A 16,794-nucleotide genomic window follows, 5' to 3' on the forward strand; every position below is an offset into this window, starting at 1 on the left:
CAACATAGTAAAGTATCAGAGGGGTAGCCGTGTTAGTCTGGATCTGTAAAAGCAGCAAAGAATCCTGTGGTACCTTATAGACTAACAGACGTTTTGGAGCATGAGCTTTCGTGGGTGAATACCCACTTCCTCAGATGCATGTCATGCATGTCATGCATCTGAGGAAGTGGGTATTCATTCACCCACGAAAGCTCATGCTCCAAAACGTCTGTTAGTCTATAAGGTGCCACAGGATTCTTTGCTGCTACAACATAGTAAATATTTTTAGAAGTAAAAACAGTGACTTAAACCTACATTATTATTGAGTAAAAAAGATTTAATATATAGATTATACATTTTCAAATGGTTCTGAGAGATTTTTAATCTCTCCTGCTTTATGGGATACATTTACATAGCAAAATAAACTCTTCATAAAAGAAAAATCCCTACTGCTCTGACTGAGATTTGCACCTGATAGGCTCTAATATTAACCCAACTTTAAAAAGTACTTATGATAAAATCAGAATCCCTGAACTTTTACAATCTCCACTGGATCACTTCAAGGAAAAATAAAAACAGAACTTTCTCCAAGGATTTCTCCAGATTGCAAAGAGAGAGAGAGAGAGATCTTTGGTGCAACTCACTTAAATGGTAAAGTGCACATATATGAAAAAAGAAGAAAAAGGTGTTACTTCTCATGTCTGGCAGATTAAAATTCAGTTATTGCAATTTACCTTGTTACAGCACAATGAGGCAGTGGTGGTCATGGAACTATTTTCTTCTGTAGAGGTTCTTATACTGCATTTATCATCATAGTTTCTGAGCACCATCCAACAGAGCATTAAGCAACATGACTACACATTTGTCACATATTATTTGTTGTCTCATGCATTTGCATGGGCTTCCAATTTCTATGCCTCTGTGCAATATGTGTTCTGCCAGGGCCTTATCCCATAAGTGCTTTCTAGTACTAAATCACATACCTTTTGTAATTATGTTTTTTTCAAATTCTTCAACAGACATTTTGTCTTTCCAGTTAAGAAAATTTACAAACTCCAGATAATCAATCAGACCATCTTTATCCAAATCACAGTAATCAAATAAAGCATCCAACAGTTCCTCATCTAGATTGAGATTTAGCTGAAAACAAGACTTCCTCAATTCTTCTTTGTCTATCTTCCCATCACCGTTCTGTGACAAATAACACACAACAGTTATCATCACAAATACTGCATAACGGGTGTTCAAACTATGGCCCATGGTCTGGATACAGACAATAGGTCATAAATATGTAGCCAATCATATCATTTAAGAATATTCAAATTGCAGAATCTTGGAATCATAGACATGTATCATTGGGGAGAGACCACAAGAGGTGATCAAGTTGAGCCCCTTGTGCTGAGATAGAACTGATAAAAACCTAGACCATCCAAGACAAGTGTTTGTCCAACCTGTTCTTAAAAATCTCCAATGATGGGGATTCCACAACCTCCCTTGGAAACCTATGCCAGCACTTAACTACCCTCAAAGTTAGTTTTTCCTAATAACTAACTTAAATCTCGCTTGCTGAAGATTAAGTCCATTACTTCTTGTCCTACCAGTGGACATGGAAAACAATCAATCAACATCCTCTTTATAACAGCCCTTAACATATTTAAAGTCTGTCATCAGGTCCCCCTCAGTCTTCTTTTCCTCAGACTACACATGCCAAGTTTTTTTAATCTGTCTTTATAGGTCAGGTTTCCTAAGCCTTTTATCATTTTTGTTCTTTTCCTTTCAACTCTCTCCAATTTATCCACATCATTCCCAAAGACAGAATCCAAAAATCCAGAGCAGTTTGGGAACTCACAACCTGAATTCACAAGCATCAATGAAATAACTTTATACTTAGATAATAAGGTAACTTGTAATTAAGAGTTAATGTCAATGTAACTGGGTAGTGTAACAAGATGAGAGTAAATGCTGAGGCAAAGATAAGACTTCTTTTCAAATAAGGTGTCAATCCAGAGTGAACACTATAGTTAAGGTTCCACAGGGAATTCCAATATAACTCCCAGGTTTTTTTCTCTTGGACCTAAAATTTTTCAAGCTTGGTCTCTGAAGAAGTAAAATTTGAAGAAAAGTCTGAGGAAAATCATTCAAACACTTTTGAAATTTGAAAGACTGACAAAAATATACTTTTATAGCTTAAAAAAAGTTAAGATTACTTCTGCTCACTGATTGCCTTTGCTTGCTGATATCTTAAAAACAATGGAACAACAAAATTTCAAATCTGGCATGTAGCTAGTCACTTAGCTAAGCTTGAAAAAAATATATTAAAATATTTATGTGGTTGAGAAATTGCTTCTGAATATGTCCATGGTTTCCAGTCATGTCACGGTTTCCAGTAAAACCTTCCAGTTACAAACAGCCTAGTGGCTCAGGCAAGGAGTGGAGCTGTTTTCAGGATGTTGTGATAATTTGGATATAGGGGAACTGCAGTTGTGTCAGTGAAGTATGCATAGCAATTCCTTTCAGCAAAGAGCCTTAACATCAGGAAGTGGAGAAAATCATAGCTTCACAAAATATCATAGATCCTATGATTTTAGAGTTACTCCAGTGGGGGTAGAGGCAAACTATAATTGGGGGTGCAGGAGACGGAAAGACAGGAGGGGCAGAAAGGGGAGGTACTGAGACTTGGTGCAAGGCCAGCCAGCTCCAGGCTGGAAAGAAGGGTCTTGGAGATTCCTACTTTCTCCAGTGCCTGTTCCATCCCTCCGGATCCTGCTCTTTACTCCTCAGCCCACACCCAGGCCCACTAGTCCTGTTCTTACCTCCACTCCCCACCACCTGGCATGCACAAATTTACACACCAGCAGAGCCACCATAATATTTCCATTACAGGGGAGCTAGCCCCTCCTGCCCCACCCTAGTTCTGCCACCTGCACCACTCTACAAATTTTGTTCGAATTCTGCAATATTATACAGCTTTCCTTTCTGCACACACCCATTCACCAAACTACTCTGCCCCGACCAACACTATTAGTTGTGAATGGTTGTTGCAGTAGTCAGGTGTGCTGGCAGATGGTAGTTTGGGAAAGTGGTTGCTGGAAGGCTGGTATCCTTAGTTGAGACAGAGTGTGACGTATGGCTAGACAGGGTTAAACATCTTGCAAAATAAATAGCCCTCAGAAGACATGTGGGGAGATAATGTTTGTGTTTTTGTGTATTGAAATATATATGAGCAGGGTCAACAATGAAATCAACAGTCTCTGTTTATGGTGTATTCTGATAGTTCAGAGATCAAAAGAACATCCCAGCATTTAAATTAATTGTAAATATGGGATATCTCTGTATTCATCTCTCTTTGAAATGTACTATGAATGGTGAAGGAACAAGCAAATTGCCTTATGTTAATTCGTATAGCTAAGTACCGATGATGGACCTCCTTCCAAGTCATCCTAATTTCCTTTTGTTCCCCAAGGAACTCTAACTTGTCAAAGAACATAAAATTGTATAAAAGATCCTTGGGTCCTTATTCTGTCATCTCAGATCTGCTTAAACTTCATCGGGGGGAGTTTAAGTTGCAAGACTGAGGTCCCAGCTATGCTGGTATGCCCTGAATATGATATTTGGACATTGGACTATAACCTATGAATTATTTCTGAAAGAACTCTTCGCAACTACAAAGCTCACCATCTCTGCTATGAATCTGAACCTCAATGAATTGAACGCATGCCTGTATGTATAATGATCTTTTAACCATACTCTCTCTCTCTTTTGTTTTTTAATAAATATTAGTTTAGTTAATAAGAATTGGCTGTCGCGTGTATTTGTGTAAGATCTGAAATATTCAGTAACTTGGGAGGTAGTGTGTCCGATCCTTTGGGATTGGTAAAACCTTTTCTTTTATATGATGAAATAAGATTTTCAGGAATCTGCATCTTATTTGATTTAGGTACCCAGATGGAGGCCTGAGGCTGGATCACTTCAAGAGAACTGTGTTGTTTGGACTTCTGAGTAAGAAGTGAGGTAAAAAAGCAGCTGTTTTATGCTGGCCTGGTAAATCTAAGTTGTCAAAGTTCCTTCCCCACTCTGAACTTTGGGGTACAGATGTGGGGGATCTCCATGAGAAGCTCTAAGCTTAACTACCAGCTTAGATCCGGTCTTGCTGCCACCATCCAGACTTCTCAGTGTCTGGAAAACCCTTTTTCCCCCAAAAACCTTCCCCTCCCTGGGCAGCCTTGAGAAACTTCCTTACCAAGTCCCTGGTGAACACCGACCCAACCCCTTGGATCTTAACACAAGGAGAATTTAACCATCCCCCCTCCTTTTCCCCATCAATTCCTGGTGAGTCCATATCCAATCCCCTTGGATCTAAAAACAAGGAAAAAAATCAAGCAGGTATTAAGAAAAAGGCTTTTAATTAAAGAAAAGAAAGGTAAAAGAAAACCCTCTGGGAGAGATTAGCATACCAGCTACTCTCACAGACAACAGATTCAAAACACAGAGGATGTTCCCCTGGGCAAAAATCTTAATACACACAAGAATACCCAAATTTGATAATTCCCTTAATGGTACCAAGGCAAGTTACAAAAAAACTAAACATAAACCTATTTATCCCTTTCTAAAACTTATTACTCTGATAAGAGGCTGGTTCCTTGATCTTTTTCACTCTGGCTGAAACTGAAAACTGACTAAACAAAGGAAACTTCCCTCCTTCCTTTTGAAACATCTTGTTCCCCCATTGGTTCCTCTGGTCATGTGTCAGCTAGGCTAGGTGAACTTCTTAACCCTTTACAGGTAAAAGAGGCATTAACCCTTAACTATCTGTTTATGACACACCTCCCAAATCTCAGACAGTGTGGAACCACACTGGCGGTGAATTCTTCCTAAAACTTTAGAATAAACAGATTAATAAAACACATGCACCTTTACATATACTACTAATTATGTAAAACTACAAGATCTTTAACATTTTAAGGACAATTTAACTAGTCAACTCTGGGAAACTTTCACAGGAGAGTGCATCAGCTACTTCGTTAGAAGCTCCTGAAATGTGTTGAATTTCAAAATCAAAATCTTGGAGAGCTAAACTCCATCAAAGAAGTTTTTCGTTGTTTCCCTTGGCAGTATGAAGCTACTTTAGCGCAGCATGGTCGGTTTGTAGCTGGAAACGCCGTCCCCAAACATATGGGCGTAGCTTTACCAGGGCATATACAATGGCGTAGCATTCTTTTTCACTGATTGACCAATGGCTTTCCCTCTCAGACAGTTTCTTGTTGAGAAACACGACAGGATGAAATTCTTGATCCGGTCCTTCCTGCATGAGAACTGCTCCTACACCACGCTCAGATGCATCTGTGGTTACTAGGAATGGTTTATCAAAGTTTGGGGCCCTTAGCACAGGGTCAGACATGAGTGTCAGCTTAAGCTGGTTAAAGGCCTTCTGACACTTATCAGTCCACTTAACTGCATTTGGCTGTGTCTTTCTGGTCAGGTCTGTCAGTGGGGCAGCGACTTGGCTGTAGTGTGGTACAAATTGCCTGTAATATCCGGCCAAGCCTAAGAACGATTGGACCTGTTTTTTTGATTTGGGTATAGGCCACTTTTGGATAGTATTCACTTTGGCCTGTAGTGGGTTTATAGTTCCTTGACCCACCTGGTGTCCAAGGTAAGTCACTCTGTTTTGGCCTATTTGACACTTTTTAGCCTTAACAGTTAGTCCTGCCTGCCTGATGCGCTCGAAGACTTTTTCCAGGTGCTCCATGTGTTCTGCCCATGAATCAGAAAAAATGGCCACATCATCCAAGTAGGCAACTGCAGATTCTCCCAATCCTGCTAGGAGATCATCTACAAGTCTTTCGAAGATGGTGGCTGCATTTCACAGCCCGAAAGGAAGCACATTAAATTCATACACCCCTGCATAGGTGATGAAGGCTGACCTTTCTTTGGCAGGTTCATCTAGCGGTACTTGCCAGTACCCCTTGGTTAAGTCTAATGTAGAGATGAACTGGGCACGTCCCAATTTCTCCAATAGCTCATCAGTGCGTGGCATTGGATAGTTGTCAGGACGAGTTACAGCATTTAGCTTACGGTAGTCCACGCAAAAGCGTATTTCCCCATCTGGTTTGGGAACTACAACCACGGGAGATGCCCATGCACTGTTAGAGGGGAGGATTATACCCATCTGTAACATGTTTTGGATCTTCCGTTCTATAGCAGCTTGGGCACGAGGAGACATCCGGTAGGGTGGGGTTCTAATTGGGTGAGCATTACCTGTGTCAATGGAGTGGTATGCCCGTTCAGTCTATCCTGGGGTGGCTGAAAACATTGGTGCAAAGCTAGTGCACAGCTCCTTGATCTGTTGCCGCTGCAGACATCTCAGGGTTGCGGAGAGGTTCACCTCTTCCACGCCACCGTCACTTTTTCCTTCGTAGTAGACACCGTCAGGCCACTCAGCGTCATCTCCTCCCTGGGCTGTAAACTGACAAACCTTTAATTCTCTGGAATAAAAGGGCTTTAGAGAATTAACATGGTACACTTTAGGCTTTAGGGTTGAGGTGGGGAATGCTACGAGATAGTTAACAGCTCCCAGGCACTCTTGGACCGTGAATGGCCCTTCCCAAGACGCTTCCATCTTACGGGTCTGTAGCGTCTTTAAGACCATAACCTGGTCCCCTACTTTGAAGAAATGCTCTCTGGTATGTTTATCATACCAGGCATTTGCTCTTCCTGAGCATCCTTTAGGGTTTCTTTAGCAAGGGCTAAAGAGTGTCAGCGGGTGCTTTGTAGGTTGCTTACAAAGTCTAGAAAGTTAATTCCTGGAGAAGGCAAAAAAACCCTCCCATTGCTGCTTCACCAACTGTAATGGCCCCTTAACCTCGTGGCCATACACAAGTTCGAATGGTGAAAACCCTAAACTGGGATGTGGTACAGCCCTGTAGGCGAAAAACAACTGCTGCAACACTAGGACCCAATCAGTGTTCATTGATGAATTTACGTATCATGGCCCCCAAAGTTCCATTAAACCTCTCCACCAGGCCATTGGTTTGATGGAGGTAAGGGGTGGCAAACAAGTGTTTCATCCCATGAGCTTCCCACAGGTTTTTCATTGTCCCTGCCAGGAAATTAGTTCCCGAATCTGTAAGGATGTCGGAGGGCCAACCTACCTTGGCAAAAATGTCTGCTAAGGCCTGGCACTTTTAGCCCTGGTGTTGCTTAGAGCTACTGCTTCCGGCCATCGGGTAGCAAAATCCATGAAAGTCAGTATGTACTGCTTTCCTCTGGGGGTCTTTTTTGGGAAAGGACCAAGAATATCCACAGCTACTCACTGAAATGGGATTTCAATTATGAAGATTGGCTGGAGAGGGGCTTTGACCTGGTCTTGGGGCTTTCCCACTCGTTGGTCCTCCTTAGACGGTGGACTTGGGCTTGTCCCTCTGGAAGCGATGTAGGTGATGGGATTGTTTTCGTTGATGGTTAACCGCTTTCCGCTGGTGCACTATGTGATATTTCAGGCTCTGTCTGAGCCTCTTGGGTAGGGTTGTCTGCTGCTTCTGCCAGTTCAGGCCTGCTGGTGCCCTCTGGCGTTGGAGTTGTAGATGGGTTTGCAAGCGCTGGAGTCAGTGCTTGCAACTGTTCTGGTGCTGGTTGCTTTGCCAATTGCGGTTTTGGGACTGGATTCACTACGGCTGTAGCATTCATGGGTAGAAGATCCGGTTCCACCACCTCTGTCTAGGTCTCTGGTAACAGAGACGGGGCCCTGATGGACAGCTCAGGAACAGGGATGGGGGTGGAAGCTAGCTTGGCCTGGCTGTGTGTGACCATTCCCACCCTCTTGGTTAGCTTCACATGGTTGGCCAAGTCTTCCCCCAGCAGCATGGGGACAGGATAATTGTCATAGACTGCAAAACTCCACAGTCTAGACCAGCCTTTGTACTGGACAGGCAACTCAGCTGTAGGCAAGTTTAAAGATTTTGACATGAACGGGTGAATTGTCACTTGGGCCTCTGGGTTGATGAACTGGGGATCCACTAAGGATTGGTGGATAGCTGACACTTGTGCTCCAGTGTCCCTCCACGCGATAACCTTCTTTCTGCCCACTCTCAAGGTTTCCCTTCACTCCAAGGGTATTTGAGAGGCATCTGGGCCTGGGGATGTTTGATGTGATTGTGGTGTAATGAACTGTAATCGGTTGGGGTTCTTGGGGCAGTAGGCCTTTATATGTCCCAGTTCATTACATTTAAAACATTGCCCAGCTGACTGGTCACTGGGGCGAGGTGGGTTGCTGGAGACTGGTGAGGAGGGACAATAAGGTTTCTGGGGCTTTCCTTAGGTTGTAGGTGGGGCCTTGGGTTGCCCCCAGTGATAGGGTTTAGTTTCAGTTTGCCCCCTCTGATATTCGCTCCAATTTCTAGTAGTTTTTTCTTTTCTGCCACTTCCACCCATTTGGCTCCAATCTCCCCCGCCTCGGTTACAGTTTTGGGCTTCTCATCTAGGATGTACCTTTCTATTTCCTCAGGAACACCCTCTAAGAACTGCTCCATTTGCATTAGAAAGGACAGAGCTTCCAGAGATTCAGCACTTGCTCCTGATATCCAGGCATCCCAATTCTTTCCCAATGTGGTAGGCTTGCCTGGTAAATGACACATTTGGTTTCCACCTTAGGGCTCTGAACCGCCGACGGGCATGTTCAGGTGTTAGCCCCATTCTGATTCTGGCCTTCGTTTGAAAAACTTTATAATTGTTCATGTGTTCCTTAGGCATTTCAGCCGCCACCTCTGCTTAGGGTCCACTGAGCTGTGGCCTCAGCTCTATCATGTACTGGTCTGTAGAGATGCTGTACCCAAGGCAGGCCCTTTCAAAATTTTCTAAGAAGGCCTCAGTATCATCACCTGCCTTGTAGTTGGGGAATTTTCTGGGATGGGAAGCAGTACCTGGAGAAGGGTTAGGGTTGGCTGGTACATCTTGCTTAGCCCTTGCTAATTCCAGTTCATGCTTTCTCTCTCTTTCCCTCTCCTCCATCTCTTTTTCTCTCGCCTCCATCTCTTTTTATTTCAACTCCATAGCTCTTTTGTGGGCAGCCTCAGCCCTGGCCATCTGTCTGTCATGTTCCTTTTGGCTCTCCTCAGCCTGGAGTTTGGCTAATTCTAGCTGCTGTAGTATGGTTTTTTTTCTTTGCCTGACATTTCCCCCCTGGTCTACCTTAGCTATCTGAGCAGGGGGGGAAACAGCTTGGAATCTTTGGTTACTGTAATGTGACTCTTTAGGGAAAAAAAACAAGTAAAACAGGTTTTTGTGACTTGCCTTTGCAATGTTAATGACCTCCAGTGATCACAGCTGGAGCTTCCCTTCTAACAAAAAGCCCTCTGTTAGAATCTCTTATCTGTTTGCCTTCAGGGTATCTCTCCTTCACTGCTTCCCCAGCATCTCAAAGAAGGGAAAAAAATATCTGGCTTTTGGTTCCTAAAAAATCCCTCACCGCTGCTTACCATGTCAAGGTTCCTTCTCCACTCTGAACTTTAGGGTACAGATGTAGGAGACCTCCATGAGAAGCTCTAAGCTTAACTACCAGCTTAGATCCGGTCTTGCTGCCACCATCCAGACTTCTCAATGTCTGGAACATCCTTTTTCTCCCTAAAACCTTCCCCTCCCTGGGTAGCCTTGAGAGACTTCCTCACCAGGTCCCTGGTGAACACCGATCCAACCCCTTGGATCTTAACACAAAGAGAATTTAACCATCCCCCCTCCTGTCCCCCACCAATTCCTGGTGAGTCCAGATCCAACCCCTTGGATCTAAAAACAAGGGAAAAATCAAGCAGGTATTAAGAAAAAGGCTTTTAATTAAAGAAAAGAAAGGTAAAAGAAAACCCTCTGGGAGAGATTAGCATACCAGCTACTCTCACAGACAGCAGTTTCAAAACACACAGGATGTTCCCCTGGGCAAAAAGCTTAATACACACAAGAATGCCCAAATTTGATAATTCCCTTAATGGTACCAAGGCAAGTTACAAAAAAACTAAACATAAACCTATTTATCCCTTTCTAAAACTTACTACTCTGATAAGAGGCTGGTTCCTTGATCTTTTTCACTCCGGCTGAAACTGAAAACTGACTAAACAAAGGAAACTTCTCTCCTTCCTTTTGAAACATCTTGTTCCCCATTGGTTCCTCTGGTCATGTGTCAGCTAGGCTAGGTGAACTTCTTAACCCTTTACAGGTAGAAAAGGCATTAACCCTTAACTATCTGTTTATGACATAAGTATTGGAATATCTACCAGCTTTTTAGAGATTGTCTGCCCCATTCTTTGCAGTTTACCCTAACTGAGTGACCTCAGCTGGCCCCCACTGGGACCCCGGTCACACAGAGTTATGGCTGTGGTATGTGATTTGTGTTGTATGGTAGTTTTGTTAGTAGTAAGGTGTATATCTGTGGGTGCAGCAGCAGGGAGCAGGTACTGTTAGGTGGCTTAACTTTTCATTACCTCACTCTTGTGGTTTTGTGTAAGGTATGTTATATGTGCAGCAACCTTAATTAAGTTTGTGTGTATTCATTTTCTCTGGGTTGTTTTTTTTTCAAATCAAAAGTAGAGGTAGATTAGGTACTTTGCTTGGGAGTGAGGGACACTGGGTGTTGGTAGAAGCATAGCTGATGCTGGTGAAGTGGAGGCAATGTTGCCCAGTGGATACAGCACTGGACTGAGACGTAGGAGACCTAGGTTTTATTCCTGGCGCTTCCACTGGCCTGCTGCAACACCCTGGCAAGTCACTTTGCTGCTCTGTGCCTCTGTTTCTCTAACTTTGAAATAGGAATAATGATCCTTAACTCATTTGTAAAGCGCTTTGAGATCTATTGACAAAAACTGATATAGGAATTACTGTTATCATCCTTTTTAGATTTTCTGTATGTAAAATCTTCATGTCCTCAGCTGCATGTGAAATATTATGTTAGCAGCTGCATATAAAACCTTCTCCACTGTAGAATAAAATCTGACAGAAAAGTGTAGCTGTTGCCAGAGATGTGTCCTATGCAGAAGATATGTTAAAAATAGAGAATTTTTTGCCATAAGATTTTATGTTAGCTGCCTGAAGTTTTTCTTTATGACGAATAATGACAACAATTGTTTTAACTACCCATTGTATAAGATTTACTGAAAATTCAGCTTTCTAGTATGTTTGTGTGTTATATAATATTATTTTAAAGATATACAATAACAAAAAAGTGAGATTTCCCCAGATAAATTACAGCCAGAGTCAATTTCAAACAGGTTCTATTCAAAATGTCTGAAAAGAAACAAAATCTAAATTAAACATAAAATTCAAAGGGCATAAAACTAATGTGAAAGCTTCACAGAAAGATCACCTGCAAGTACGGAAGAACAGAAATGTATGCTCTATTTTAATACCGTTTCAGACTGCAACATCAACTTTAGAGTTGCAACCAACACTTCTGCAATAAAACCTACATGCCATGCCACACCATTGTCTATAGAGTGCACAGTAGAGAGGGTTTGTCTGTCATGTTGTCCTACCATATTTTCAACTTATATTTAATTCTTTTATTACTATTCTATATACACTCATGCACATATCTATAACCTTGGAAAGTTAATATATATCACACGCACATATGCACACAAATTATGTGTACGTAAATTTGTATTCTCTCAGAACACTGACCTTGTCGTAATGCCTGAATGCTTCTAGTAATGTGCCAAAATTGTGGTAGTTAGCTTTCTTCAAATTCTGTCGAATTGCAGTGAAGACAGCTCGCTCTCTGTCTTTACCACGAAGGAACTCACTCGGAACCCGATTGTGAAGAAGATCACCAACTCCTACCAAATAAATAAACTCCTGTTTAGTTACACATTTACAGTAAGCTAAAATTCTCAAAAATGGATTCTAATTTTTGGGGCCTCTGCTGAGGTATGCTCAACTTGAGACTCCAAGGGCCTGGTTTTCAGAGTTGTTGAGTACCAACAACTCTGTTTGACTCATATAATTGCAAATGGGAATACAGCTGGCCCTCAAGATGCTCTCCTTATTTACATGTGGTCCACGCCATGAAAAGGTTTGTATATTCCTGAACTAGACTCTCACAACTCTATCCAGAACCTCCAAAAATACCTAAAAAAACAGATGAGCATTACATGATGCATTGAAAGTTAATAGATTCAGGATAAGTTGCACAAATGGGGAACATGAATTGCCAGTGTCAAGGGACATCTACTATGGATGCCCTATCTCTAGCCCATTCTGTTCCAAAGGGGCAAAAATATTATTAAGAACTATGGAAAACTGAACACAGTATTCCAGGTGAGGATGTAACATTAATTTCTATAATGGCACCATAATATTTTCTGTGTTATTCTCCATCCTATTCCTTATGCATTCTAGCATTTGTTTGCTTTCTTGACCACTGCTGAACATGGAGGAGGGGTCTTCAATGAGCTGTCCACAGTGATACTCAAGTCATTTTCCTAAGTTGATAGAGAAATTTAGAATCCATTATAATGTATGAGTTGTTCAAATTATCCCTTCAAATATCCATTACTTTCCATTTGCCAAGACTGAATTTCATCTGCCATTGTGTTGCCCTGTAATTTAGCTTATTTAGATCCCTCTGAAGTTCCTCACAATACAAACACACTACAAACACTTATGCACTTGACTTCAATGGACTACTCAAGGTAGTAAAGTTAAGCTTGTGATTAAGTGTTTGCAAAACTGGGGCCAATATTCTCTGGCCTAGACTATTCTAAATAATTCTGTTATTTGAAAATGTTGCCACCTCAATGTTCACCCCCTATTCCAGATCATTAATAAATATATTAAGTATGGAATTTAGAAGCACTTTGCTGTTAACTTTTTGCCATGATAAAAATTGTTTTCTCTCTCTTAGCCATTTTCTGATCCATGACAATACCTTACCTCTCACACCATGACAACTTAGTTTCTTTAATAAACTCTCGAGGGACTTTGCCAAAGGCCTTTTGAAAATCCAAATAAACTATGTTAACCAGTTCTCCTCTTTTTCACTGTTTTATTAACATGTTCAAAGAATTCTAATACATTAGAGAGGGATAATTTTCCTTTGCAGAAGCTGCACTCTCCTTTGCTCACCACTTCTTTTGCTTCCTTCCACTCTATCACATCATGATCTTCTTCGCATTTCATAATTCTATTTTAAATTATCATTTCCATCAATTATCAGGGACGGAAGTAAAGCTTATAGGTCTGCAAACTGTTGTATAATCTTGAATGTGTGAAAATTTAAACCCCTTTAAATTATAGATACAACATTTGCTACCCTCCAGTTCTCCAGCAGAGTAGTTACTTTTAATCAGAGTGCATATTTTTGCTAGCAGCTCAGAAACTCATTCTTTATTTACTTCAGAACTCCTACATGTATACCATCTGGGGCATGTTGCTTTTCAATTTATCTGTCTCATCCAGCACCTCTTCTTTTTACCCCTTGATTACTAATAATACCTCATTTTTATTACCAGGAAAAAAAGCACGTCCAAGGTAGGAATCTCTCCTACATCTTCTGGGGTGGAGACTGATGAACAGAAATCCATTACTTTTTAGCAATGTTCTTATTTTTCTTAATTGCTTCCTTAATTGCTCCATGGGTGATCCAAAGGATCCACCAATTCTTTTGCTAGCTACCTGTCTCTGGTATATTTAAAGAATGTCTTAATGTTTGTTTCACACATTCAACTATTTTCTTGTCACATTCTTCCTAATTTCCTTCTTACATATAACTTGCTGTAGCTCATGCTCCTTTTTGTTGGTTTCACTGGAGCTGGATTTCCATTTTCTGAAGGATGTCTATTTGCGTTGAGCAACCTTTTGAACCTTGTTGTTTAGCCATACCTTCTCATTTCCTAGTTTCCCTTCTGCTTCCCTTTTGTTTAGACTGAGATATGCATGCTTTCTGAGACTATTATTATTTATTTAAGTAGCACCCACCTCAAATCTCAGGATTCACTTCTGACTCTAGGGTCTTTTTTATTAATGCTTGAAATCCCTTTCTAAAATTTAGTGTCGCTAAGCCTTTCACATGGTAGTTTTTTAACTGCGTAAAAGCTCTTAGAAAATCACTGCATTACAAAACTTGTAGTCATCACTTCAAAATAATCCTACTAACTAAATAAGTTTTTAAACAGGCCACTGGTATATTTACCGAACTCATCAGGACGAAGAAACATTCCAAATGTATGATCTGGTGGAACATTCATAGTTTCTGCTATGCTGTCAATGAGAAGAAGTGTGCTAGTTAAGTGTGTTATTACTAACCAAAATGCATGCTACATTCTACCTGTGAAAAATTAATCTATCATCTCTCTACCCATACTATAACCAAAGAATAAGGAAAGCTCCATTCAGCAGACTTCACCTGAAACTTGTTCATTGGTACTTTTTTACATGAACCAAAGCTGCCACGACTGATGATTCCTTTCTTTTACAAACCGTATTTTAGTGTAAAATACCAATTGTCAAAAATACTGTATAGCAGACTTTTAATGTCTTTGAATTTGATGTTTATATTTCCTGAGAGAAAAAATCTTGTGACCCAAACAAGTTATTTTTCTATTTTTCAGACAAAAGGAATACAAGTGAAAAGTCTTCTTAGTGTATCTGTCAAAAAAGTGTTATTTGATACTTTATATCTATGGCTTGGTCTACACTACGCGTTTATACCGATTTTAGCAAGTTAAACCGATTTAATGCTGCACCTGTCCACACAACGAGGCCCTTTATATCGATATAAAGGGCTCTTTAAACCGGTTTCTGTACTCCTCCCCGACGAGAGGAGTAGCGCTGAAATCGGTATTACCATATCGGATTAGGGTTAGTGTGGCCGCAAATTGACGGTATTGGCCTCCGGGCGGTATCCCATAGTGCAGCACTGTGACCGCTCTGGACAGCAATCTGAACTCAGATGCACTGGCCAGGTAGACAGGAAAAGCCCCGCGAACTTTTGCATTTCATTTCCTGTTTGGCCAGCGTGGAGAGCTCACCAGCACAGGTGACCACGCAGAGCTCATCAGCACAGGTAACAATGCAGTCTCCTGAGAATCAAAAAAGAGCTCCAGCATGGACTGCACGGGAGGTACTGGATCTGATCGCTATATGGGGAGAGGATTCTGTGCTAACAGAACTCCATTCCATAAGACAAAATGAAAAAACATCTGAAAAAATTTCCAAGGCTACGATGGAGAAAGGCCACACCAGGGTCTCAGTGCAATGCAGAGTGAAAGTTAAGGAGCTCAGTCAAGCCTACCAGAAAACCAAAGAAGCAAATGGAAGGTCCAGGGCAGGGCCGAAAACATGCCGCTTCTATGCTGAGCTGCATGCAATTCTAGGGGAGTCTGCCACCACCACCCCACCCCTGTCCGTGGATTCCGAGGTGGGGTTGGTAATCTCAGCCATGGCTGAGGATTCTGCGGATGGGGAAGATGAGGAGGAGGAAAAGGAGGATGAGCTTGCAGAGTGCACACAGCACTCTGTTCTCCCCAACAGCCAGGAGCTTTTTCCCACCCAGACGGAATTACCCTCCCAGCCCTCCCAAACCACTAGCCCAGACAATGAAGCCATGGAAGCAACCTCTGGTGAGTGTACCTTTGTAAATATAAAACATGGTTTAAAAGCAAGTGTTTTTTAGTGATTGATTTGCCCTGAGGACTTGGGATGCATTCGCGGCCAGTACAGTTATTGGGAAAGTTTGTTAATGTGTCTGGGGATGGAGCGGAAATCCTCCAGGGACATCTCCTTGAAGCTCTCCTGGAGGTACTCCAAAAGCCTTTGCAGAAGGTTTCTGGGCAAGGCAGCCTTATTCCGTCCACCATGGTAGGACACTTAACCACACCATGCATGTAGCAAGTAATCTGGTATCATTGCATGACAAAGCCTAGCTGCCTATGGTCCCGGTGATTGCTGGCATTCAAGCAACATCCGTTCTTTATCTCGCTGTTATCCTCAGGAGAGTGATATCGTTCACGGTAACCTGGTTGAAATTCAGGAATTTAATTAAGGGGACAGAGATGGCCATTCCTACTGGGCTGTTTGCCTGTTGCTTAAAAGAAATCCTTCCTTGCAGGTAGCCAAGCGGGGGGAGAGGGGGAGAGGGCGCTAAGCTTTTTCACGTTTGGCTAGCAGGGATCTTCCCTGCTACCAGCCACACGGTGGGGGAAGAAGGGGGGTGATTAGCAGTGATCTTTCATGATACCAGCCACGTGGTGGGGGGTGGGGTAAAGCGATCATCCCAGAGAATCGGATGGGGGGGTGGTTTCTCTTGCTGCATGTTAACAGGAAAGAAGCATCACTGAACTGGATTTGCTTGGTATTTGGGAAAGGAGGGCACTGTGTATATGAAGGCTGCAGAAGCCAAAAGACAATGGCTTACCATGGCCACATGCAAGCTGAATTCTGCTGCCCGGACCTGCGTCTGTGAGATCTCTAACACCAGAGCTGCAGGCACTCAATATTAAGATGCAAAATGCGATCTTGTGGTGAAATCACATGTGCTATGTAAGGTGAATAGTGTTGTTCACTGTGAAAGCGTATAACCATTGTTCTGTAAAATGTATCTTTTTAAATACTTCTCTCCCTTTTTTACCTCCCTTATGCAGCTGCAAATTTTTCAAGCCTCCCTACTCCATCCTAAAGGCTAACTCAGATAAGGCAGAGGAAAAAAAAGATGTGAGACAAAATGTTCTCAGAAATCATGGAAGTAACCCGCAATGAAAGAACTCATCTGAATGAGTGGAAAGATGTGGTATCAAATTACAGGAAAGATGCCAGTGAACGTGAGGACAGGAAGGACCA

The 16,794-nt window shown here is 41.9% G+C and overlaps 1 protein-coding gene across 3 annotated transcripts in view; it reads right to left on the reverse strand.

Annotated features, from left to right (window-relative positions):
- EFHB (EF-hand domain family member B) overlaps positions 1–16,794 on the reverse strand; it is a 42,408-nt gene that overhangs the window by 12,761 nt on the left and 12,853 nt on the right. For all 3 annotated transcript variants that reach the window (XM_050938429.1, XM_050938430.1, XM_050938428.1), the window contains 3 exons: positions 14,150–14,217; positions 11,641–11,795; positions 963–1,170 (listed from right to left, as the gene is read on the reverse strand). In XM_050938429.1, the coding sequence (XP_050794386.1) occupies positions 963–1,170; positions 11,641–11,795; positions 14,150–14,217 (431 nt within the window). The remainder of the gene's footprint in view (positions 1–962; positions 1,171–11,640; positions 11,796–14,149; positions 14,218–16,794) is intronic.

The sequence above is a fragment of the Gopherus flavomarginatus genome, chromosome 2 (assembly GCF_025201925.1).
Source record: "Gopherus flavomarginatus isolate rGopFla2 chromosome 2, rGopFla2.mat.asm, whole genome shotgun sequence".
Classification (NCBI taxonomy): Eukaryota; Metazoa; Chordata; order Testudines; family Testudinidae; genus Gopherus; species Gopherus flavomarginatus.